Source organism: Neopelma chrysocephalum, unplaced genomic scaffold (genome assembly GCF_003984885.1).
Source record: "Neopelma chrysocephalum unplaced genomic scaffold, ASM398488v2 Primary Assembly neopelma1_96, whole genome shotgun sequence".
In the NCBI taxonomy this organism is placed as follows: domain Eukaryota; kingdom Metazoa; phylum Chordata; class Aves; order Passeriformes; family Pipridae; genus Neopelma; species Neopelma chrysocephalum.
In genome coordinates, this window is record NW_020897759.1 from 3,056,333 (window position 1) to 3,083,059 (window position 26,727).

Here is a 26,727-nt window from a genome sequence, read left to right on the forward strand (position 1 = left end):
ATCCTGAACCTGCACCACTGCCTGTGGAGCAAAGAGACAAGACTGATGATGGACTCTGTGTACACATGAACTCAGTGGGAAAGCTGTGACTCTCACTAGAGGCTGACTGCTCATGTCCCAGCATCCCAAAGAAAGAATTCCTTTTTTTTTTCCTCATCCCACTTCTATATTGGAAGTGACACTACAATGACCACCATGAAGGAACATGTAGAGCTGTCCTGCTAACCTGACCAAAACATAGTCATTCAAATGGGAAGACCAAAGAAAGAATAAAACTTATGTAAGCCAAACCAATAAAGCCTGATATGAACTGAACCTGAGGTAATTTAACTCCTCTATAATAATTATTAAGGAGAGGTATTTCAATAAAGCACTCATTTAAAAGCCAGACACTGTATGTGACAAAAAGAACAGTAATACATGAAGCATTAGCATGTGAAAGAAACATGTTGCAATTATGTCAAATACTGCTTTTTATATTTTATTAACAAGCAAGCATCCCTGGAACTGGGTCTATGTAAAAAATACTTCACAAACCAATCAGAATACAAGGGTGTTATATAAATTTATTTTATGCAACACTGATTAGTTTTGAAAATTCCCATTTTTAATGTCTTAATTTCAACTTTTATTTAAAAAAAAAAATCACTAAAAGGACACAACCCACAAAAATACAATCTGTATCTGCTCTATATTTACAGATAACTGGTCACTATTAAGGCACAGATTTAAAACTAACATTTTATGTAGCAAGTCAAATATTTGTGCATAATATAACACAATACGGTACACTGTACGGTTATATTCCCTTTGTGGAATCAAAATAAGTGAGAAATTTTTTACTTCCAGTGTGTTCTTTTTTTGTGTGTGTGTGAAGCCCTACTGAAAAATAATGTTGTTCAAGGGAAATTCTTCACTTTCGTGTAGATGATATAAGCACTGCTCAGCAAAAGACCACATCAACTTAATACTGTAATAAAATGAGTTTCTGAGTATAGTACCATCTGGATACATAGCAAGTACTTACAAAAGACTAGAGTGTACAAGCTTTCTGATGCTTTTAAGTTTAGGCAAAATAAGCAAGAAGGGGTTGCAGAAAATTCTGTACCAAGTGCAGTTGAATATTTATTTCATTAAAAGTATTTTATAAAATAACATGGCTGAATACAATTTGATTTGCAAACACTGGTCTTGCAAGTGCAAGCATGGAAATGACAGCTTATCTGTAAGCACATAAGTAGTCCCTGTGAATGGAACTACCTACATGCTTAGAAGTAAGCACACGTGTAAATAGTTTTAGAATGAGAAGTCGTAGCTTCTGAGAGGGTTTCCACGAAGTTGCTCTTGCCCATGTGACACCCAAGTACCTCTTAGATATGTGGATATTGACTCTTGGCATTGAGCACAGTGACTGGTGTGAACAACTGTGTACCAGACACAGCTTTATCCAGTCAGATCTGTAGTACCACTGTAAAACCAGGCAAAGATGCTACTGGACCTAGAGGGGAAGTCACCCAGTTATACACCATTAAGTAGATATGGCTGAAATGATTACTGAGCAGCAATTTCTAGCTAACCACAAGAAGACTTTATATTATTGCTTGATCATCTATGCCCTCAAGAAACAAGTCTCTTTAAATTCCCTTTGTGTGTGCAAATTTCTCTTTACATCATTTTGCATTCTCACCTTAAAAGAAAGAATTATCCATGGAAAGTGTCAGAACTCTTTCTCACCCATTTTTGCATAAAACCCAACTACTGTAAATGTTATTCTAATGCCTTCTGTTAAGAGCACTTGACAGTGGTTTATGTCCATCTCAAAAGGCTTGTACACCGAACATAAATAGTACATTACAGTAGAGGTAATTCACAATATTTCTCATGGGAATGCTTTTCACTTAATGCTTGGAAACTACATATTGCATTGCAAAAAGAGGCACTTCATGAATTCCTTCATTATATCTTAACCCTTCATAAACCCATAACACAACATCTGTCAAGACAGAGGAATAACATTGCCAAATCATTCGGACTTTCACAGTATAAGAATGCAAAAGTTAGCTCTAGCCACTTATAACATGGACTCTTTCCATTGACCATAACTTGTTTCAGAAATAGTTCATCTCCGGAGTTTGAAACACTTCTGCAGCTGACAATTACAAATCTGGATCGAACAAAACAGGTGCTATTACACCTATTTTATGTAGGTCACTTAATTGCTGCATGAATAGTCATGTAAGTAATATGTGTCATTTATTAAATGGCAACAGTGCTGTCTTGTCAAATTAGATTAGTTGTCTGTTTAATCAAACTGACAGCCCGGAGCTCTAGTTTGATGAATTCCTTTCATTCTCTACCATAAATCTGCAGTAGATCAGTTTAATCTGTTATGTATTGTAGGTGTATAGAATCTAAAAATAAAAGTCTGATATAAATAAGTGTCCTTTAGTGGTAGGGTACTAAAAATAGCCCTTTGCTTTGAGACAACCATTAAAAACACTTTTAGCATAACAGGCAGCAGTTAAATATGTTGACTGCAAAGGGTTAATATTGCAAGGTCCATTTTGGTCTTTCATTGCATCAGTTACAGTGAGTATTATTGCAGGCAGCATTACACTGCTTCATAAGAGCATAATAGGACTGGTCCACTACCAAGTGACTTGATTTTGGAACAATCTCTTCAGATAACTACCCGGGAGACAGAGAGAGGAAAAAAAAAACTGGATAAGAACCGGATTCTAGTACCATTATAGTGAGATGTGACTTAATGCAGGAACACCTGAAAAAATTTGATTAGTGCCAATATAAAAATTGATATGGAAATGAAAGAGAGAAATAAATTTCCACAGGACAAGAAATCAGAACATGTAAAGTGCAGAAAGACCTCAATAATTATTTTAAGCAGTACCAGAAAAATCCATCTTGATAAAACCAAATCTATGCTCTCTGGCATCCCAGCTCTTCATTCTTCCTTCATTCAACAAAGTAAAAAATTCAGTGCATACATTATAGTTATAGGTAATAAAATACTAAACAAAGAACCCTATATTATTATTATTGCAAATTCTGTCCAATCTACACGAGTAAAATGTAACCCACATTTGGTGTTTCGAAAGAGAACAGACAAAACGTGTTTTCTCTTTTTTTTTTTTGTTTTGTTTTTTTTTTTTTTGGCACAGTATTGTGCAGACGAAACGCTTTGGTCCTTGACGCCCAAACTCCCAAAGTGCAGAGGGTGGTGTGCAGTGAAGGCTGTCCACAGGATTGCCATGTCCATCTTTACAGCTGACCTTTTAGAGCCACAACATCCTGCTACCAGCGGCCGCTGACACTGGCAATGTCCGAGTGATACTGACGCGGCAGTCTCCCACTAGCTCCACCTTCCAGGAATGAGGCACGGATGTTTGACGGGTCAAAGAGCTTTCTTCGGTTTTTATTCAGTTCTGTAGAGGTCAAACACACACAGAAGTCTCTCATCAGAAATTAAAATTTAATATTTTGATCCGAACACAACGCAAAGCTTCTGTTCAAACAGGAAAAATATTTTAGATGGAACGATATGAACTGAAGGTATCTGTGAGGTACTCATTCAGTTCAACAGGATAATCAGTATCAGGTTAAGGCTCAGAGGCTGCCTGGGACACATATAAAAATTAATATGGAAATGAAAGAGAGAAATTTCCACAAGACAAGAAATCAGAACATGTAAAGTGCAATTCTTATTTGGCACCGGTACAGTGTGAAGTAGATAATTTTTTGCAATATTGATTTAGAACCAGTTGACATAGCTGAAACACTTTAAAAAGTTTCTTAGAATACTCAAAGACTGCAATCTTCCCAGAGGAACATGCTGCAGCACAACCATGCAATGTAAACTGAGATGACAGAAAAGCTTATCTTGATCATTTCTCAATGCATAATTCTTTAAAGACAAAACTGAAGCAATATTTTAATAAGGACTTTCAGAAAAAACAGATGATCACCTCTAATTCCAACATGCACACTAACCATATATTAACAAAAGCTCATCCAAAATATTTTCCCCCCACTTTTCTATTGTTGTAACCAAATTTCATGACAGATAGAAATCACTGAAATATTACATAGATAATCACGACTGCTACTAAGTACATTGCATTTCTGCCCTTTTTACTGCACCATTTTAAATTAATAAAACATTCACTAATGGCATCAGTAGAGATGAAATTGGGAGGAAAATAATCTAGTGTTACAATGAAGCATCTGAAAGAAACTCTTCCTCTGATACAGATTCATTGCCCGCACAAGGAGGATAGCACTCCTATGTAATAAGAAACCTCATGCTATTTACCACAATTAGAAAAATCTAGTTAGGCTTTATATACTACAGCACATTTTAAGAAATTATATTTGGCCTTCTTTCTGCATGTAGGATCAAGACAATCTATTAATTAAAATGGGTTAGAAAAATTCCAAATAAGAGTTACATGCTTCTCTCAAACCTATGCATTTATGGCATAAAAAACTGCCAAAAAGCCGAAGCCAAAAACCCAAAGCCCCTCAAAAGCAGGCAGTTTTTCCCAGTAGGATGATTGCCCTGCTAATCAATAAAGCAGAGGACAGGGAACTAAAAATTGTGACTGGTATGTAGTGCCATTCAGACCCTGTAGTGCTTGTAGTCCCAGAGCTTCTTGGACCCATGATTTTGGAGCATCCAAAAAACTTCACAATCTGCAGTGAAACTGTCACCAAGCTCCAGCTGTACAGGACTATTGCAACTGAGCTGCTATTTGGTAATGTGAAAGCTTCAAAAAGCCTGGTTTTAAGCACCTCAGGTGAGGGGCAAGCTAATATGACCTCTGTGGACTAGTGTCTTAGTCCTTTGAAGCTCCTTTGCCAACTATAAACACACAATTCGAGTGAGAAGAATACAAACAAACAATGCTTAAAATCAACCAAATGATACTCCGTGTTATTTACCTGAGATTGCAAGCAGCATTTTTCTTCTGGCACCAAAAGTGGTAATTCCTAACTCTTTCAGATCTTGATCAGTAAGAGTAAGGAATGTCTGCAGATCAATCTAAAGTAAAAAGAAATAAAAAAATTAGGCAAAACAAGTTTTTACACAAAAGTATTCATTGATGAATGTGGTTCAGAACAGCTTCATTTTTTTTTCCCTACTGCTTTGTACAGGTACTCTATTCCTACTCAGTCAACCTATTCCTCGCATGGAAACAGCAATTATGGCTTTTCAATGGCTGCTTCGCACAGTTGCTCAATTTGCTACATTTCTGACAGAGAAGGAGAAACTGAAAAGTAAGCAGTTTTAGAAAAATCACAGAAGATCAATTAGTCTTAGTTATTTGCGAGTCTTGAGATTGTGAGTATTTACCAAAACCACTACAACACACTTGGGAACACTGTATATGCCAGTTATCTATGTCTGTAGATACAGTAGGTGCTTCAGACTATAGCAGGTTAGCACAAGAGGATTGCTCAACTCCTGGTGATGCATTTGAGTTCAAGCACCGAGCATTCCACAGTGTGTGCAACCATGGATGTTTGTGGTATTTCTTCTCCCAATACAATTCACAGAAACAGTGGAAAATTGTTTAGTTTTCACCCTGGTCAAACTACTTGGCTTGTCTCACACCTAATCAGCAGCTTTTCAGATAAGAAAAACCACAACAAAAAACCTGCTGCGAAGCAAAAGCCACCCTTAGTATCAGAAACCAATCCAGCCCTCTCTCCTTTTTAGGAGAGTGGCTAAAATAACAGGAAAGGATTAAGAGACTGGATAATATGGGTATTATGGAACATTCAGAGGCATACAGAGGAGATAAACCTGAAGAGCTGTACACAGAATTGAGGCACACCTGGATTTACTAATTCAGACTGGGGATTGACCCCACAGCACTTAAGGAGCACGATTAGAGAGAGAGAGACAATGAATGAAAGCACGAAATGCAACAGATGCAGCTGTCCCCAGGCTGAGCCAGCAGCACTGCACTTCAGGGGACTCAGAGAGCATGTACAGGAGTGACTTAGGGCACAGGAGATGGTACAAGTTTGCCTCCTGTCTACCCTTCTAACAGTGGAGTACACACTTGAATGCATCCTTGGTGTGTGCAGACCTCAGCGCTGCTGAAGACACAAAGTGGACATATGGATCCATAACGCAGGAAGATGCCAAATCCAGCTGTGGTCCTTCCCCTGTACCCCACAAGATACTGACAAAACCCACATGGACACCTCCATCCTACTACACCCAATTCCAGCAGTGTGGCACATACAACTTCTCATTTACAACTACAGTGCTTTTGGGACAAGCTCAGGAGCTCCATGCCTAAGCCTGTAAGTCTTGCAGCTGGGCCCACTGTACTTTTGTGACACAGTCAAATCTGGCAGCAGAATAAACCACCTGCAAATAACCAAGTGGACTCTACCTATACAGCACTCTACAGATAAGGAATACTTGGAATAAAAGATTAGCTGGTGTGGAGGTGGAAATCTCACACAGTTGACTGACCGTATCTCCCTGTTGGGAGTGGATCAAAGGAAGTCAACTGGCACAGAGGGGAAGAGGCAGGGGATGGATATATGTGACCCCAGCATTGGCAAAGACAACTAACAAATGTTACTAACTAAAAAAGATTGGATTTCCATAACCTACACATGAAACAGACTGAAACCTATGACATTCTAGTCAGCATCCTAGTTTACAAGTAGGAGCCAAGGTTTAAACTTCCTTGAATGACAAGAATCCAATCCTACTTTGATTCTTTGTTAAGTATAAATCAAAGGTGCAGGACAACATAGTACTCATGTCCAGGCTCGCTATCTGGAACCTGCAAGGTGTATGGAACACCTGGAAAGAACAGCCCATGAAAATCCTGCCACAAAGTGAGAGTTCCCAGTGGCTTTGGTCAAGAGACAGAACAACTGCTGCTGGCACAAATCCTAGTAACACAAAGGTGTCTTTCAAAGGAACACTAACCTCTTGCTGTTGGAATACGTCTGTGTATTTGCCCAAACCAAGCTTACTGAAGAGCTCAGGCAGGTCAGATCCCTTAAACAAACTGTTCAGGTTACAGCCATTGCTTCCTGTCAGCGAGGAAATGCAGTCCATGTAATTGCTGCTACTGAGATAGTGCTCAGCTGAAAGAGAAGTGCATTTTTTAGACACTTTGCAGAAGGGCACACTTTTCTATCAACTAGATCATTAAAATTACAAAATACTTAAATCTTTATTTTTCAGAAAAGAAAAGAAAGCTTCTCAGTGGTCTAAGAGAATGAACACCATAAAGCAATTTTTTTGTTCATTAAGTTCCAGTGTTTGTTTTATATAGAAAGACATTTGGGTAAACATTTTAAATGATAAAACCACATTATGGGAACTATCACATGGATACAAGCCAGAAAGTCAAGGAAAGAGTTGCAAGACCCCAGGGTTTTTCCTCCTCTTAAGCCCTCTCCTCCTTTCTCCAATGACTATTTTGGAAAACATCATTGCACTCAGATGCAACCAGCACTTTTTGGTCTGGATGGGGAAAAAAACACAGTGGAGCTATTCCTGATAAAAGAAATATGATGTGGCCATTATTTTACTACAATACAGACAAAAAATGAATGCAATAGTTCATAAAATACTAAAACTGGAAATACACTCCCTACACAACTTTAAATTACATTCCCAAAAGATAATAGCTTTGAAAAGTTTCCACAATGAGTTTCTTAAAAAAACCCAGAAACCTGGTTGGGCAGTGCAATCCCTTTCCTGCATGTGTGCATACTGATAGTATACAATCACATAGTCCCTAATTGTTTTTCCTCATGCTGTGTAAGAACAGGATAGCTCCCAGGCAGTGCATCAAGCAGGTGTGTAAGTGGAGCCACTGGGAGTGCTCCCTCCCTCCCTACTGACACGGGAAGAATAACAGTGAAAGCATAAGCAGCTTGTGGCAGGTAAAGGGTATTTTCCATGTAAGCAAAATTAAGATTTCCCCGGAGACTTCTGCTACGGTCTTCACTACAGAATGCCAATAGGATGTGAAAAATCGCCATTTTTCACCACTAGCTGTGCTAAATTTGTTATTTTTTCTGGGCACAAACTAGTTAGAAGCATTTGGGATTGGATTTACAGAGCTTGGAGAATTTCTCTCTAACTCAGCTCCATTTTGGAAAAGAATTTTAAAATACAGTAGACTGTTCAGTGTTGAAAACATGAGTGTTAGGTTTGACAAGTGAAGTAATAACTAAATTGAGTTTTTAGACTTTAAAAGGTGATGCCTTGATTTCTTCACTATCAGAGAAAAGAAACACTGAAAACACCCAAACAGAAATTCACGATTGTTCTTCTTACTGCAGTCAGGAAGCATTATCTTAAAAATAAAGAAGAAATTCAACACAACTGTGCAATTGTGTCAGTGAAGTCATACATTTTAGTCCTCCAGCACCTATACATTAAGGTAACTGCACTTGTCCAGCCAACTCATAGCTGTTTCTTTTATCCTTCCTCTACACCTTTTATTCTCTGGGAAAGCTGCAGCTGCCGTAGAACAATTTCCTCCACTTCAGGTGTATTTTCTGTATTGGAGATATCCTTTCCTAGAATGCCCAAATTTTATTATCTGTGTACTTGGAATTTAATCTGGGATTTAGGTTTTTAAAAGAAAAATGCAACAAGAGTAAAAACAGCCACAGTACTTATTTCCTCATAATGCAGATCAGTAGTATGGACTAGTATTTTCCACCTCCACTTTTCTCTCTTTCAAAAAAGCATCTATTAAGTTATTTAAAAAAATGAAATGAAGTTTCCAAGTGTTGAACTAAAATACAATATTTTAATTTGTAAATTTCAAACATTGTTTAAAAAGTAATTTCCAGAGGTACAGCCTGTATCCACAGAAACCAGTGCTTAAAGTCACGTGCTAGGCCATGCCCAAAACACAGACAGACTTCTTTTCACAGAATGGCCTGAGTTGGAAGGGGCCTTAAAGATCATCTCATTCCAACCCCTCTGCCATGGGCAGGGGCACCTTCCACTAGGACCAGGTTGCTCCAAGCCCTGTCCAATCTGGCCTTGGACATTTCCAGGGATGGGGCAGCCACAGCTTCTCTGGGCAACCTGTGCCAGGGCCTCACCACCCTCACAGCAATGGATTTTTTCATAATATCCAATCTAAATCTACTCTTTCGGTTTGATGTCATTCCCCCTTGTCCTGTCACTACATGGTCTTGTAAATTTGATTCCCATGAAGAGAATCATGCTTTAAAATTCAGTATTAGCACAGATTATGACTCCTTCAGTGAGCAAGTAGCCCAGTAAAGACCTGGCTGTTGTTGCATTGGTAACAATGCAGAACAATGGCAGTCTAGAAATAAGCTTTTATAAAGATCTGGTTTCAGAACACCTTGAAAAACTGCTTCTGTGACAGCAAAGAGCTTTCCAGCAGGAATGTCTGGCATTTATAATATTTCCTTAAGTTTTCCTTTTGAACCATTATTTGTATATCATGTTACACTAGCTTGCATATACTTTTACATTTCAATTTGTAAAAAAAAACCAAACCTAAAGCTGTCAGGTGTCAGTAATTTAAATCCCTAGTGATGTCAGGATATGTTTATATTAAAACAAATATTAATTGATATCAATATGATTTTTTTAAAAATTAGGTATTAAAAAGTTTATTAACCTGATTTGTTTTGTTTCCGTTTGGGGCTTCCAATTGAGGAGACAAAATCATGAGCAGTGGGTCCCAGCCCATTCCGGTCTCTCCAGTTATCAGATTCACTGCCACTTCCCAGGTGCTCCCGACTGCTGGACCGGGACAGAGACATTGATGAACCCTGCAAATCACAGAAGGAAAATTTGGGCAGAAAACAGAGGTTTCATTGTGACTCAGATGTTTTCTTTGAAACAGCTCAGTTAAAAAAAAAAAATGCTTGCAAACGCTCTTTTGGCAGTTGATCAATAGTCAAATAATTGCAAACCGGACACAAAAACAGCAGGTGTGCTTAAAACATACACAGTTTACAGTTTTTAAGCGGGAGTTATTTAAAGACCATGATTCAAAATAAATTGCTCCGTATTTCCAAGTTTGTTTCCAAAACATTCCATGGTATCAAATTCCCACACAAATTCTAGACAAAGCAGTCTATTGACTACATCCCTTCACAGGAAGAGTACATAACAGAACATTTATCTGAAGATAAGTGGCTAAAGTACACAATATTACAACAATTCTGCAATGGCCTGTGAATTTGCAGTTTTGTTTGTAGGTTTGTTTGTTTGTTTTAGTTTTGTTTGTTTTTGTTTTGTTTGTTTTTTAATAGATTTCATATTCCTGTAAAATACTACTCATGATCTCTCATCGCTGTGGGTGAGAATGTTCCAAAATAAGGTAACAGTATGCAGTGGGGACACACACAAAAGAGACTGACGTTGATACCACACACTTACATGAGCTAAAAAATTGTGGAAATGAACAATTTCATTCTATACACTTCCACCAAATTGCAATTGAAAAATATCACTTAGGACACAGCAATCTTTTATACTATTCAGTAAAACTGACAGCACTGAAGAAACAAAGCAAAAGCTCCTTATCATTGGTAAAAATTAGGAAGGTGTGAGCTATAGTTAGTATGGCTACAGAAAAGAAGGAAGGTAAGGATTGACTTCAAGTCTTACAGAAGAGCAAGAGGAGACAGGGCTTCTACATTACATGAGATCATAACGATGTCTAAGAGTTGTCAAGTTAAAAAAAGATGTCATCCAATGTTTCTGGAAAACTGAATGCACAGTAAAATACCACAGCAAAGATGAAACATGTTTGGTGAGCTTATTTTACAAATTAACTTCCCAGGCATTAGACCATGATACCAAAACTTCATCTTCTCAAAGGCTTCAGCACATGACTGTCAAAGGTGCACATGCATTGGAAGTGTGGTGGTACAGTCTCCAATACAAATGGTGTTGAAAACTGCTAAGCAGAGGAGGATACTACAAGGAATCCAAGATTTTCAGCCTTCCCAGATGTTTCCACAATAGCTCATCCCGAACAATGGTAACTGGAGTCCTAACGTGGTATCGCTTCACTGGAGAGAGCTGCAGTGGTCTGTGGTCTGCTCGTGGGCAGACTCCAAGTGACTGAGACACAGTGTTCTTGGTTGGAATGACAGACCCGCTTAGAGACTTTAGACATCTTAGTCTGTGGGAAACCACCACCACAGTTCAACCAAAAAATAAAATAAATAACCACAAATTCTGGCTGTATCTTTTCTCTCCCCTAGCTCCTACTGCATTATGTGTATCCAAGCAGAATGACTCAAAGTTGGCATGTCAGCTGGAGAACACCACAGCACATTATCATGGCAGAATATTTCTTTTGCATCAAAAGCTAGGTATACCCTAGAGAAAAGCTGCATAAACATACCATTTACATTTTATATAAGTAGGACTGAAAAAGGTGGCTAATATGGAAGTTGGGAAAGACTCCAGCAAGGAAACACAGTAAAAGTCAACTTCAGAATGCCTTTGGAAAGAAAAGAACAAATTCGCTGCAAGATTCCCATGCTGGGACTCTGAAGAGGCTTGCTGGACTCTGGCTGCCTTCTGCCTGGGAAATTTCTGGGTCCAGTGAACAGTGCAAATAGAGAAAGCTGTTATAGTTCTACAGCTCTGTCAACATAAGATGAGCTGCAGACATTTCTTGTTCTGATGTTCTGCTCCACTATGCAGTGATTCACATTATATAGTTTATCTGCTATGTATACACTGTTTTCATTAGGTTACCAAATTTCTACTGCTTGTCTGCAACAACTGAGATATTTGGCCCCATAAGTTGTTTTAAATTTCTTTAAACAAATATATTTTAAGCAGACTTCTACGCTCTGTGACTTCTGTAAGATCTATAAAACAGATATAACTGTGTGTGTTGGGTTGAATGTATTCCATATGCCTTAATATTTATGTAAGAAGCATTTTTCACCATAAAATATACTCAGAACATTAAAAACCTTATCTGCAAGACTTCTTTTACAGAAGTTATAGACATTTCTCAAGAGAAATAACTGTATCACTCACTAAAAGTAACCTTCCCTTACAATATACTTTCTTATACCTCATATGTAGTTGTCATGGATGGCTTGTACGATACATGATTTGCTCTTCTTAGTTCCTTGATAGTTTCTGCAGGCATGGATTTAGAGAACCCCAAACCACTCCACGTATTTGTTGGAGTTCTCACTTCTGTTACAACTGGCTTCTTTAACATAGCTGAAAAAATACAGAGACAAATCAGTAAATCTCAGCCTTAGTGGAGGTACTGAGAGGATAATCCTGCAGTCATGAATAGTAACAACTGCAGCCCAAACAGTAAACTCCAAACACCTCCATTTGCTACACAGCTTGAATCCTGCCCTTCCTTAAGGCAATTTACTCTGTCAGAAGATAGTTAAGCCCCACAGGGCTGCATGGAGGCCAAAAGAATCATATCTGTTTCAAAAAGAGGAACTTCTGGTTTTCTTTTGGTGTGTTTTTTGTTTTGGTTTTTTTTAACAAGGTCAAAGATATGGTTAAGTCCCTTATCAATTTTTCAACTTAATTAATCCCTGAAGTAAGTAGCCATTTAGCCAACATGACAAACATCTCAAAGTTTAATTTGCATCCAAATAAAGTATTATGGTTATGAGCACTCTGAAGACAATATGGATCATTTGCATATGGATATACTTACATATCCCATCTGCAAGCTGTTCTGTTCATATTGTATTTTATGCTATGCTGGTATTAAAAATCTTTTGGAACATAGAACTAATAGACAAGTGCTTCACTACCAGTTTCAGATTTGATTAAAAATCAAATTACAAAACTGAAACTTCAGAAAATCATTTCATCCATGTACTAACAAACTTTTCAGAAGTCACTGTGCACGTACCTTTGGTTGCTAGTAGTTTCTTCTGTTCATAGTCAAATGCCTAAAAATTAAACATGCAGAAGATAGCTTAATTGCCATTCTAACTAAATGTCACTCCAGTACTCATCTCTTTGTGAAAACAAAGGTTTTTAGAGTGGCCAGTGAATATATCTAGGAGAAATCTGAAGCACTGCACAATAATTTGACAAAAGTCCAATTAGAGCCTTAGTTACTTAAAGTGTTCACTGAAACACAGATAAAGATTTTAAATAACTATCCAATATCCATTTGAGTGAGGGTGTAGCAATATTTACAAACTGCTTAGGCAGAATTTTTCTTTAATTTGTTTTTAATAAGACATTTTTTCAAGCATAGTTTCTCTTCCTTAACCATCTGTACTTCGCATTTAAAACATTTCTCAACAGTACCAAAAAGATAAAATATATATTAGCAAATCTAGGCATCAGGTTATTTTTAATAATCTTTCAAGTTTAGTTCTCCACACACTCATCTTGTGCATCTTGTGAAAAGGAAAGAACTTAAGTGTTAAAAAGTTTGTATCTGTACTACCTATGACAATGGAAGATGTGAAGTTTAAATACCCCTGGATCAAACAAGCTACATTTGATTGAATTACAAGTTGGCAAGTCTAAACACACAAAACTAGGGTATTAGCCTGAAGTGTTACATTCTCTACGAAAAATATTTAGGGGAATAACTTCGGAAAAGAGCTGCAAAACACTAACCTTCATCTTGTTCCACTACTCCTCACAGTCTGGTTATGCCCACACTTAGATCTATACTGAAAACTACTGTTACTGTTACTACTGCCTGACAAAGCAGTCAAAGGGGGCTCCCGCCCTCCTCCTTGGAGAGATTTGCAATAACATTTATAGTAGTAGGCTGTAGTTAACCAGGTAGGAACAGTACAAGAGAAAAGAAAAAGGAGTATATGTAAAGATTCACATTCGTATTAGCAAAACGACTGTAATTAAGCCCCACATATAAAACCTGAAGCTATAAAAAAAAAATTGTGTTGACACTGCTGAGGGAAAGTTGTAAAATGTCTTCTGTAGATGTAATTCTCTCAAAGCGACAATATAAGATTTCTTAAAGGCAAATGATGCTTATGTAGACCAATATAGCCACCCAATTTTTCTGTACCTAAATTTTTCTTATTCAACAGAAGCGTAAGAGCTTTTCTGTTCCCAAGAATTTTCGTTGACAGCCCACTCTTCGCTCAAAGGAGTTAATGACTTGGCTGTGAATGCTTTTACTGAAATGCTAATGACAATTCAGTCTCCAGTCACCTGTGCATTCCGCGGTAACTTCACTCAGCAATTATCAGGTTTTAAGCTGGAATTGGCTGTACTCAGGGAGGTTCATTCATGGCTAGGCTTCGCGAACGAAGATTTGGGATACTCAGGGAGACGTACCTGCATATTGACATAGGAGGGCTGCGGGGCCAGACGTGCTCGCTCAGAGTTCTGCTGGGCGGCCGCTGCTCGCTCTGCTGCCCGTTCACTGCCGGGAGCCTTCTTATCAGCCACGGGGCTCTCGGAGGCACTTAACTCTGCGTCTGAGAGCAGCCTCTCCGCAGTGCTGCGGGGGCAAAGGCACTGTTAACTCACTGATCTTTTTACAAGCAGTGAACATGCAATGCAGTTTTGGTAATCAAGCTTTACCCTGAGAAGCCTGGCAGTAAAATTCAAGACATGTCAGTATACAAACATCTTTTAGCAATATTTCCAAAAGTTTCAGCTCTCCTGTACCTGTTTGTTGGTGAAAGAAAGCATGTATTGCTCCTTCCTATATTACCAACTAAGAGGAAGAGTGTAGAGTCAATTCTGAGCTGTCTGGTATCTTGAATTATTGAATGCCTTGCTCAGGCCAGCAGTTCTAACAGGTAGTTTTAGGGTAGTTCTAACAGATAGATCCTACCTATGTTACCTGTTAGATCCTAACAGGTAGTTTTAGGATAGAGATTGCATAACAAGGGACTAAGAAACTTAACATAAGTCCTACTTGCTTTTAAAGTTTCAATACCTGCAGTCCTACATGCCTTCAAGAATTGCAGTCCTACATGCCTACCTTACCTCCTAGTGCAATCTATTTGTTTTTTCCTAAAAAATCAGCCACATTTCAGGCTACTCTAGAACAGTGATGTCTTACTTCAAAGCAAAGTGATCATGCTGTAGAAGTTGTGAATCACTACCCTGAAAATATGCCCTAAGGACACTGTGAGCACTGTGTCCTCAACAAAAAGAACAAGGCATACAAACAACTGACTGACACACAAACAAGTGAATCTGGTTAGCAGGAATTCTTGGATTTCTAAACTAAGAGAGCAGAGTTAATGAAATACCTATCATAGCTTTAACAGTGTAAATAAATGAAGCAAAAGAAAATGTGTGTCTCAAAAGAGTGGCAATAAACAGTTTCCAAAAGAAATAGTGAAAACACAAATACATCAGACAAAAACATAGCATTAAGAACAAAACCTTCGTTGCAAAGACATATTATGACTCAAAAGAGCCTTTCCCACTGCTGTCTCATTAAAAAAACCCAAGCCAACCAAACACTGAGACGAGTGTTTGAGAACATGCTCTTATGCCCTGAATATTGCTTTTCTAAGAAGCAAACAGCCTCAGGTACACACAAAAGGAAAAAGCTGTCAGTTAGGAGCTATTCTCAAAGCAATCAATAAAAAAGGAAAGTGCAAAAATATATCCTTCAGAAACAGGTAATGAAAGTTCCTCTGACAAAAATCCCTATCCTTTTGTGTAAGAAGACATATATTTCTTTTAACAAAAAATACTTACGATGTACAAAAAGTTTGCAGTTATCAGACAAACTGGGGGCTATAATAACATCTAATGTGATCAAAAATCAAGGCCAAATTAAATTAGTTCTTTGAGTATCTGATGAGCGAACCACTCCTTCCATGTACAAAAACATATTAAGTAATTTTGTATTGCGAAAGTCCCATTAATCTGTATTTATACACTCAACTTACTGTAAGTGAGAGTTTTTGGTGCCTTGCAGTAACTCAACCGTTTGCCTCTTGGCACAGGCCTGCTTGGAAGAGCTCATCATCTGCTTCAGATCACTGGTATTTGCTGAATGGGAAGGACTTCTTGGCATGCCCACTTCTACAAAAGCATCATTGCAACCTACAAGACCAATAAAAAGAATAGTTTAACAACAACCACCCTTTTATGCTCTAGTGAACTTACTGAAGGAATGACAACTATGGGACAAAATCTGCTCTTCCTCCTCACAGAACTGTTCTGGTCTTCTTGGTTAAGGTTAAGAAGTCAGGTATGTAAGTTCAAATGCACAGAAAAAGTGTTATCATTCACATACATAGTAGACACACTAAGCATTCTCTTTTTTAAGATACTTATTTTAATTAAAATTAATTAGTATTAAATGTGAAGACTGACAATCAGAAGTGACTAAGCATTCTGAACAAATCTGTGTGTTCTACACAATTTTCTGCAATAACTTTCTCAAAGGCATTAATTATTTCCCTCTGTTAAAAAGCAAAAATAAAACATCATTTTAAACCAGGAGATTGTTTTAAGCAAGGCAGTAAAGCTGCTGCAAAAAATACCAAAATCCTCATGGGTTATTTCCCTCTGTTCTTAGGGAATGTGTGAAATGTTACAACTGCATTAGGTTATTTAAGGTGTATCAACAGTGCATTTCACTACTTCTATTTATTTTCTTTGAAAACGAATGTGGGAGATCCAGGATTGTTTTCCTGTAACGTGGCTGCAAAACCAATGCACAGGGAATATCTTCATGCTCTTGTTTCACGAACTGCACATAGACTGTGCAAACATTGCCAGACAAAGGAATGCAACATCAAAATCTTACCTTCTTCACTATTTGACTTGGCAGCTCCTGGTTCTGAGGCCCCATGAGTACTTGTTTGTCTCACCGGATCACTGTGGTTTGCGCTCAGCACATTTTCCCCCAGCGAGGTGGCAGACAGTGCAGCATACTTGATATTTGAGGCCTGAAATGATTGTCAAAAATCCCTAAAGTGACTTGTATGCTCAAGGAAATACTGAAGCAATTCCCCTCTTGCAGGAGAAAAACAAACCCATCCTCGGTACAGGAGAACAATACATCTGAATGTTCTATTTTTCAGTCTTTTCAGTCATATTTGAAAATGCTGCTGTTATATTTATAGACTTAAAAGCTTTAAGAACTACTAACACAGATAGTTTTCTCTTTCAGCTTTCCTTAGCAGAAGTCTATTACAAAGAGATCTGGTTCTCCAGACATCACCTACCTTTACATGACCATTTAAAGAAGGTGAGCCTTTTTTACTCTCTGATTGCATGCCATTAACATGGACTTCGACAGGAGTCAAGCCTGGTGGTGGAGATGGAGTGTTCTGACTATAATTAGGCACTCCAGACAACAGAATACTAGTTAAGGTTGCTTGGGCAGTAGATGGTATCATTAGGTGTGGAATAGCAGAAAAACCTGGAATAAAATTTGGTTATGTTCTGATTAAGTTTCTCATTTAATTTTCTCAGCCATTATACTACTTTATACAAATCTTTATGTAGCTGTGATACATTACTAGAAGGTTTCCATTAGAATTACATGCCAAAAAATAATGCTTTATCTAGCCATTACCGCATAGGTTAACTTAGTTGTTTTTCATAAAACAGATGAAAACATCGCGTGGGACTTCACGCCATAAGTTTATATTAAGTTATAACTTTAATTTTGCTTATTTATTCATCCATCCGTGTTAAGATAAATGAAGGAATTAAGGTTCCAAAGAATGAATTATTCTGGACTCATCAACTGCCACTCTAATGACTCGGTGTTGCACAGATCATGTAATTCACATTAAACTTGCACCAACCTGTGGTGTTTGTGTTAGCAAGAGATGTTGCCCATAACGTGGGACTAGGAGTGCCTGAACTTGGACTCTGCAAGGGGCTCACAGAGCTGTTAAGGGCATTCAAAAGAGAGTTTGGAGCAGTTGAGGTGTTGACTGACAGGGCTGTTGGACCTAAAAGGCCTGGAAAAAATTATGCAAATGAATATTTAGGTAAGACCTGCAGAAAATGATTTTTTACAGAAGTTCCAATTGAAAACAAACAAACAAACCCCCACTACATTGCACGAGCACGTGTTTCACAAACAAATTTTAACATTAACCCTGCTGTTCATTTGGTGCACAGAGCACACTAAGAATGTCTGTTCTTGAACTCAGAATCATATATCCAAGAAGAATTGGAGCATCTTTTATGTCCTTTTATTGGACCCTAACTATTGTCATAACAGTCTGCACCAGCTGCTTCTCAGCCCCACCATCCCTTTGTATCCTCCCTATTGCTTCTGATGGTTTGTTTCAAAGCAGCATCACACAGAGACAAGAAAGCAACTGTACTACACCACCTTACTTTTATTTCAGACAATAACCCTTTCCTCAGAAGCTCCTATGAATGAATCATTACTTCTACACTAAGGACTATTCAATTCCTTTTTGCATCTTCAATGCTGACTGCAAACCACTCCCCAAATGCATTGCTTACTGCCAAAGCATTCCCCCAAACCAGCTCTTCATGTAAGAAGATTAATAAATTCAGCACTATACACTAAAAAGGTAAAAACCCCAACCCCCCAAAAGTGCAGGCATGACAGGAACAGTCACAAAAGCAGCATTAAAACCCACTGTCAAATGGCACAAACACTTGCCCCTGTGTGACCCCAAGGCAGCCTGTGACATGGAACCACACAGCACTCCTGGGTGGCAGGTCACAAGGGAGCATGGTGGTGACAGGAGGACTCAGTTTCATGAACCAGTGTCAAGGTTTGTCACAAAACTCTTCTGGGACTGCTTGGCTTTCTGATACAAAGCTTGAAAATAAAACAGTAATTCCAGCCTGGACTATGATCTGCTTCTATAAAATTACATTAAGACGGGAAGCTTACGCATTTTTGTCCTGAATTACATACTGATAAGCAAGGTCTGAACTGGAAGCTCGTGTATCCCTCAATTACAGTGAAATACAGCCAGAACTGAAGGGTGCTGTTAGCTGTGTTAAATTCCATGTACTGCTGACAGGCTTAAGCACCTACACAAATTCAGGGCAGCTTGAGACATCACGTTGCCAAAGACATTGTAAAAGCCACATCCTGCCTCACCTGTATTTCCCTCCCTTTCACTTTCAGCTGAGTGGTTTGAGTGCTTCCAGAGATTTTTTTTCCTGCAGGGATGGGTCACACACCTGATTCCGAAAGCCTTGAAGGAAGTTTTATAACAACAATCCCTTGAAAGGCCAGATGCTGTTGGAATTCTCTAATGCCTTAACACAACTTCTTATGCAAAACACGCATCCGGCCCCTTTTTCTAGTACGAATGAATTAAGTTTCAAACAAATATATATCTCATAAAAATATAAATATAAAAAATGCATACCGAGCCCAGTGAGTCCAAGTCCTGCTGAGGACAAAATATCCAAACCAGGACAAGACAGACCAACAGGGCACGAGACAGTAGAGGGACTTGATGCTATGGTGACTCCACTGCTTTCAAGTCCCAAGAGACATTTCCGTGCCTCGTACATATTTAAGGCATTTCGTTCAACGCTTTTTACAATCACAGACTGTAGGGGAGGAAAACAACAACGAAAAACAACAGAAAAGGAAAATAAGTGAGTAATGCGACTTCATAACATGGATCTGCAACACAGATAACTCTTCTTAATACTTCTCCATGGCCATCAATAACAGCCCTGTGAGACAGCATGAGCTAACATCCATTACCACCTAGTCAAATCCACTGGCCTTGACAGTGAGTTTAGGGATTTCATGTGCACTTGCAATGAGAATGATGGAAGACCTCCCTGTCTAAGAAAATTAATTATTATTGTACCTTGGTGCTATTTAGCACACCAAATGTTAAGTGCCCCAAGATCTAGATAAGTGAATCAATAATTAAAATCTTATCTTCTCTTTTGCCTGAGGTCTATACCTTGAAGTGGACAAGAAAAGTTGTTCATATTAAATTCAACTATTCAATTCTTAGCTGTCTGAGAATAAAGTAATAAATACTTGGAAAATTATATTGCAATAAAACATTGTTTCTTGCACATTCTCTACAGGGTGTTTCTTTGTATTGATTTTATATATCCCTACACAGGGCAGCTTACCTACTGACATAATGGAATGATCACTTAATATTTCAAGGTTTTGCCTCCTATGGCATTATATACAACCACACAGACAACTGCAGAGTCCTTTACCCATACACACCTGAATATTTTACAATAAACACCTCTCTTTTAGAAGTATTTTGTATTTCTGCTTTTTGTGACTCTTTCCAATATCTTGCATGTAACAGCAACTTTTCTTCTAGTCACAATATTTTTTTATTTTTGCTTAGTTCTGATTGCTAAAGAACACTGTGACTGTGTGGGGTGTGGGGGAGCTGCAATTTTAGACGAATTTCTTTAAAAAACAGTCAAGAGAAGTTCTAGTCAGATACAATTTGTCTCCTCATAATTCATTTCCTTTATCAGTATATTCCATGCAAAAGCTAACTTCTGTATTATCAAACATTTAATGAAAGTCAAATTACCATAAAGTAGAGCTGCTGGATCATTTAAACTGGTATTTCAAGCACAAAATATATATGCCTTTTACAAGTTTATGATCCATTAAGTTAGAGAGGAAGAGCACACATGTCAACTCATCAGCTCTATAAAGTTGTCACGACAGCCTAAAAGGGATATATTAGCTTCGCACAAACCTTGCTTGGTTGCTTTGGTTTAGGCTTAATGCTGATGAAGACATCTAACTGCTCCATTAGCTGTGTTATAAACTGGGGTTCTACTTCAATTTCTTCCTTCATATCAAACATGAGCACAAGAGGAAGGCAACCCTGAAAAGAAAGGCACAAAAAATTCCCAACACTTATAACTGACCCTTTTCCCATGAAAATCTTAGCAATACACTGAAATATAGGTATTGTAACACTTACACATCATGATACCAGTTGTTCAGGGAAAAAAAGCAAGTATGAAATTTTAAGGAGAGTCGTTTCCTTGTATGCAAGAACACAGGTGTATTTTTCTGCTCTGGGAGTCTGAACAATTTGTTAGTTTAAGGATGAAATGATTTGTAAAATATTTGGCATTCCAATCAGCACATATGCACCCTGATTAGTTATTTATACAGACTTAGAGGTGTCCAGGGAATTCAAATACAGAAACCACTACTACTTATTAAATTAGAAAAAAGTCTTGTCAGGAATTGATAGGAGGCCTCACACCGAAATGTCTCATGTTAAACTATGTTCGAGATAAGAAAACACAATTCTAAAAAGCTTCTCTGTAAATCACCATTGCCTAAATCTTAACTTTTACCTTTCTCTTCCCCTGTCCCAGATCAGCTGGATAAGTATTTTCCAGTGATGTGGATGACATCTGTAACACACTTGCATTACTGAAACCTTATGGAGTTAAAAGAAAAGACCCCTTAAAAAAGGTCCAGACCAATGAAACAATGAAAAACTGAATTGTCACAGGATATCTAGAAATTATCAGATTGCCACTTCTCATAAAATAACAAAAATAGAGGGTAAAAAGTCAGTAAAAAGCAAATCCTACTTCTGGTGAATTTAGGTTCACAATAAACAGTATCACATGTGTCAGGGAAAAATCCACAGTAAGATACAGTCAAGGAAATGGTTTTAATTAATCAGTTTCCTGCTTTGGCTTCAGAATAAAAAGCAGCAAATTGCTGTATTTAGTCTGCAGATCACTTGTTCAATATAATTTAATATTAAATAGCATTTCTTGACAGTACCACCTATAGCTGCACAGTGCTACCAAAACCTCAGTTAAAGCAATTTTAACTTCAGAAAAATTAAAGCAAGGCGTCCTAAATATTTTGACCACAGGAAGACTGACAAGCACAGCTTAACTCCACAACATGAACTTATCTGAAAAGAATAATTATGGATATAGTCTATCTAAAAACACTAAAGTCAATAATCAAGGATTTAATGGTAACAGAACTGCTAGGAGCGTTTCATACTTGGATTTTCAAAATGTTATTGTAAAAAAAGTTGCAGAAAATAACACCAAAAGATCTCGCCAAAAGCCTGCTGAATGAAAATGCAACTCAAGGCTAGCAAGAAAAATACCACCCCCAAAACTTACAAGTTGAAAAGTCAGGTTTTATAAGCATATTAAAAGGCTCTTTTTTCCCCCTACCACTCGATTATTGTATGTTTAGAGCATCTACATGAAGATGATGGGAAGAAAAGAAACAAATGTTCTTTGACAGGAACTGGATTAAAAAAACCTAAGTTGTCAATGTTGTCTGTATTTAAATAAGGTACAGTCCTCATTATTATACAAAAAACTAACAAAAAGCAAGTGTCAATATTTTTTTTATGACAATCAAAATACAGCTGAAACCAAAGTCTTTGGGGTGAGAGGAAGAAAGAGAACAAGAACATTTTAAACAAGACTTGTTTTATCTACAAAACTGGAAACAGTTTCAGGACATGTGAGGTTTGTGAGTTCAAAGAGAGACCAATTCTCCTGGTCTGTACAGTTCTTAAAGGGCGGTGGGTGATGCAGTGGATGCGATGAGGGATATTAAGTTGTACTGATGCGTTCGGAATGAAATCAAAGTTCAGTATTAAAAAAAAAAAGCCCTCACATAATTCCAAGTTTCTAGAGAAAAGGTGTACTTTGATATTCACGTGATAGTTTCGTTGCATTTCCTTCTACTTTGTGAACCATCAGAAAAGCACTACTTAAACCTCACCAAAGAAACACATAGAATAAGGCTATCTCCTGGCATTTACAGACAATAATATTCTAGAACACAATAATCTGAATATAACTGTATAAACAGAAAGGCAACATATTTTTATTTTCTAACATAGAACAAGGCACAGTGCACTGTAAGACCCATGGGGACACCTGGAATTAAAAGGTATCATGGTTTAATCTCTTACCAGCTTTGCATTGGATTTGAGTCCAGTCCTCCCATGTTTTGTCCATAAATATTCACATATATAAAAAAGGTGTACATAAATTAGCACTAAAACAATGCCTAAAGGCTCCTGTGAAGTTTAAAGACCAATATAACAAAAATCTCTACAAATAATATTCATCACCAGAGCTATTTTTATAAAAGGCCTCAGAGAACTGTGGCTATGATACTATAAAAAAATGTTAGACTGCAGAATAATTATTTCCTATGGTTTCCCAATTGCAGTGAAAACTTGCCTATGGGGGAACTAAGAAATTCCTGACATTTCCTCTCAAAAGAAACCTACTTACCTGACAAACACAGAAAAGGCAGGTTGGCAAAACAAAACACAACCCATCATCCAACACTAACAGAACACTTCAAAAATCTGCCTCTACTCAGAAGCATATTGTTATCATAAATTTAAATTGCTTATGGTGCATTTATATTACCAAGGTCATTTTTCAAATCATGTTACCAGAGATTACAAATATTTTAGATAACTGCAAACACTGACAAAAATAGAGCACTCAACTGAATCAGCTTTTTGCAGCGTGAGTAGCAATCCTCCCTCTCTAAGGCTAACTTACAACTTGAGCCATGAACACATGCCAAATGAGCATATTTTCTATAATCTGGCAGCTTTTTTTTCAAGTCTCGCTGAAAAGTATTTACCATGAGATATTGCCTGGCAAGACAGACAGCCTCAATTGTGCCCTGGAGGTAGACAGTGGATTTCTTCTGTGGGTTACTGGGGTCAGGGAAGTGGATCTGAGCACCAGTCCTCTGCATGATATGTTTGATGTTGCTGCCATTCCGACCCATCATAAAGAGATGATGCTGTGCTGCGATGTCCAGCTGTGTGCTCACAGGGATTGCAGAGGCCAGGCTCCCAGCCAGGTGTTCCAAGAGCATGGCTGTTCCTTCCTTGGGTGGGGAGGAAATGAAGGAAACTGGTGAAACAGTGCTCACAGGCATATATTTCAGAGTGCTTCCTTGCTTGTCACATGCTCCACAGGCAAGGTAAAGAAAATACTGTTTGGTTTAAAACCAAACCGATTGATTTGTTAAGGGTAATAAATGGACTAAACTCTACCCACTAACTCCCATTTGATGACCAAATGCAGCATTTCATTGCTTCTGAAAAAGGCAGTAAGACAATGTCGCATGGTTTGGTCCCAACAGACCTTCTGTGGCCACACATGGCAATAAGAAAGTCTACAGAGATTTATTTGGGTAAGATTACTTGCAAAATTTGTCTTTCAGTTTTGGCCTAAGATGTTCCTACTGGCTTGAGAGACACGCATCTGGGACCACATCAATCTCTCATACTGCCAGTTCTTCACAAGAACACTCTATTTTATTAAGATAAACAGGCTTATGGCAGTTCCTTTCCTTGTCTGTCAAATTCACATCTCCCAGTGCTGGTTTCGCATGACCAGTTTTATTGACTGTTTGGGCAACTTTGAAGGTTATATATTTGAGTGTATGTTGAGAAGAGCTAAGCATGAAGAATTTAAGATGGGAGGTGTGTTCTCTGGTTTTTGTTTAGGGTTTCTTTAAATTAAAAGATGGGTAAGTACATATTCCAGAACTGCTGGAAACCTGAGCAGCGTGCAAGAGGTGAAAACCAGATTAAAAGCTTATCACAAACAGTGCTAAATCCTAAACTTAAAACTATTTTCTATGCATTTTTAAACCAATACACTTCTTAGGTATCTACATTATGAATTAAGAAGACACATTACCTTCACAGCACTAGTGTTATTTTGTGACCCTCTGACAATGACTGTAGCACCATACATTCGAGAGCGTTGTTTAAAGGAAACTGAAATATTATATGTCTGACATATATGCTGAATTGTCGGAGAATTAGGATCTGGGATGGGTTGAAGAATTCCAGCAATAGGTAATTCAAACATGAGTACCAATGGAAGCAGCTCCTACAACAACATCGAAGAGCAAATATTGAAAACCAAAATCATACTCACTAAAACTACAACTTTATTCCTCAATCATGTGTTGGTCAATGATGATTAAACTGCCATAATATATCCTCTGCCCAGAGTTCATTGATAAAAATATATCTTCAGTTGCAAAATGGCCCAATTTTTCCAGGGACACTAGAGTGGGGTTTTCTTGCATAGCCTTTGTTGGTTTTTGTTTGTTTGGGTTTTTTAATTCAAAATAGCGGAAGCATTTGCAATTATGTAACAAGAAAGCCAAGCAGATTCCCTTACTTATCCATGCAGATCTACAAACAGGTCAATATTTGTAAAACTTGCTAGAGAAGTCTCCTTTCTCTCATGGATTAACTGGAACTCTGAAGTCAGCTACAAAGCTAAGGAAACATCAGCTTCTTTCATGACTTTCAAGAGCAAGGTTGCGTAAGAGACAAATCTCACTAAACAACTGTGAGGGACTGTTCATAATTTATTCAATTTATAATTATCCATGCCAAAATACACAAAACTAGAAGGAAAGGATAGAAAATTGCCATGAGTGGAGAATGGCACTGAATTCCACCAAATTATTTACAAAAATTATACATGAAAACGGTTAAAATTTAAGAGGCAGCAATTGCTTTTCCTAAGCAGCAGTTTCACATCAGATGCCCAAGCTTCTACAGGCCATCTGTGGTGGGTAAGTTAACATGTAATTTTCAACACAGTGTGGAATAATTTACATCTTGTTTATCCTGTAGACTTTGTGTTCAAGACCCACCTTAGGCTAGTTAAAAAATCTAGCCAAAAGGTGAATCACTTAATACCCTTTGCATATTACTCACATGGATACTCACATTTGTTCCTATGTTTCTGCTGTCATAAGACAGAGCCAGACAACCCTAGGGTCCTCAAATCTATACTTTTTTTCTCCTTTCAGGGGTTTTTCAAGGGAACACTATCCTAAAATAGACTATTACCCGAATTCTAACTCTTGCAGACTCCACTCCAGCTGGCTGTCCGGCAATAGACACCTGGAAGAGCAAGAAGAGAGAAAACATTGCATCACATTTTCAACTGAGGCATTAAAAAAGTTATTCAGGTATCAGTATTCCCCTTACAAAAAGAAATCTAAAAATAAAATAAAAAAAAATCACTTATTTCACACCTGGTGACACCCCAAGTGTTCTCTAAACACTAGCTGAAAACTATAACCGGGTTTTTTAAAAAAATCTATACATGTTATAGCATCTTAGGTTACCATAGGTTTAAGCAACTAGGAAAAAAAATGGATACATCAAACAATACAGTGGTTTGGGTCAAGTAATGGAATTACTACTGTATACATGTGCTCAGTGCTAATTTTCATCAACAGTAGGTTTTCTTGAATGTTTCGAAATTACTGTATTTTGCTCAGGATGCACAAGAGGGAATTTTAAGTACAGTGATGAGGGACTTGGAAGTAAACATTTCAGCAATATTTGCACTAGAAATGATGTACAATTCACGTTCAATGACTTATTCTAATGAAGTTGAACTCTTACAATAGGACATTCACTTTTGCTAGCAAGCCACAAAGTTTAGTCTTCAACCAAGTTACACCATAAGCAAAAAGCACAATAAGTCAGGTGTTGAATGAGAAAAAAAAATTACAGATCTTTTCATACTGCTTCTCTACCATTCACACCAAGTTGTTGACTTCTGTAAGCACAAAGTAATTTCAGCCTAAAAAAATTAAAGTGATTCATGAGTCATCACAAATTGTTTCAATCTGTTTTCAAAGATTTGCTCACTTAGGAAGCCCCATGCTCTCCACAGAGCGTAAATACCAAAAATCTATTTCCCTGAACAGAAACTCA

General features: G+C 37.8%; 1 protein-coding gene across 3 annotated transcripts in view; it reads right to left on the reverse strand.

The window, feature by feature from the left end:
- Positions 1 to 547: 547 nt before the first annotated feature.
- The window catches only part of BICC1 (BicC family RNA binding protein 1), a 102,258-nt gene continuing 76,078 nt past the window's right edge, over positions 548 to 26,727 (reverse strand). For all 3 annotated transcript variants that reach the window (XM_027694118.1, XM_027694117.1, XM_027694119.1), the window contains 16 exons: positions 25,849 to 25,902; positions 24,674 to 24,868; positions 23,601 to 23,852; positions 20,686 to 20,817; positions 19,354 to 19,540; positions 17,791 to 17,949; positions 17,203 to 17,399; positions 16,782 to 16,923; positions 15,916 to 16,072; positions 14,336 to 14,501; positions 12,921 to 12,960; positions 12,105 to 12,259; positions 9,675 to 9,828; positions 6,977 to 7,137; positions 4,960 to 5,059; positions 548 to 3,443 (listed from right to left, as the gene is read on the reverse strand). In XM_027694118.1, the coding sequence (XP_027549919.1) occupies positions 3,313 to 3,443; positions 4,960 to 5,059; positions 6,977 to 7,137; positions 9,675 to 9,828; positions 12,105 to 12,259; positions 12,921 to 12,960; positions 14,336 to 14,501; positions 15,916 to 16,072; positions 16,782 to 16,923; positions 17,203 to 17,399; positions 17,791 to 17,949; positions 19,354 to 19,540; positions 20,686 to 20,817; positions 23,601 to 23,852; positions 24,674 to 24,868; positions 25,849 to 25,902 (2,382 nt within the window). In that variant the 3' untranslated portion in view covers positions 548 to 3,312. The remainder of the gene's footprint in view (positions 3,444 to 4,959; positions 5,060 to 6,976; positions 7,138 to 9,674; positions 9,829 to 12,104; positions 12,260 to 12,920; positions 12,961 to 14,335; positions 14,502 to 15,915; positions 16,073 to 16,781; positions 16,924 to 17,202; positions 17,400 to 17,790; positions 17,950 to 19,353; positions 19,541 to 20,685; positions 20,818 to 23,600; positions 23,853 to 24,673; positions 24,869 to 25,848; positions 25,903 to 26,727) is intronic.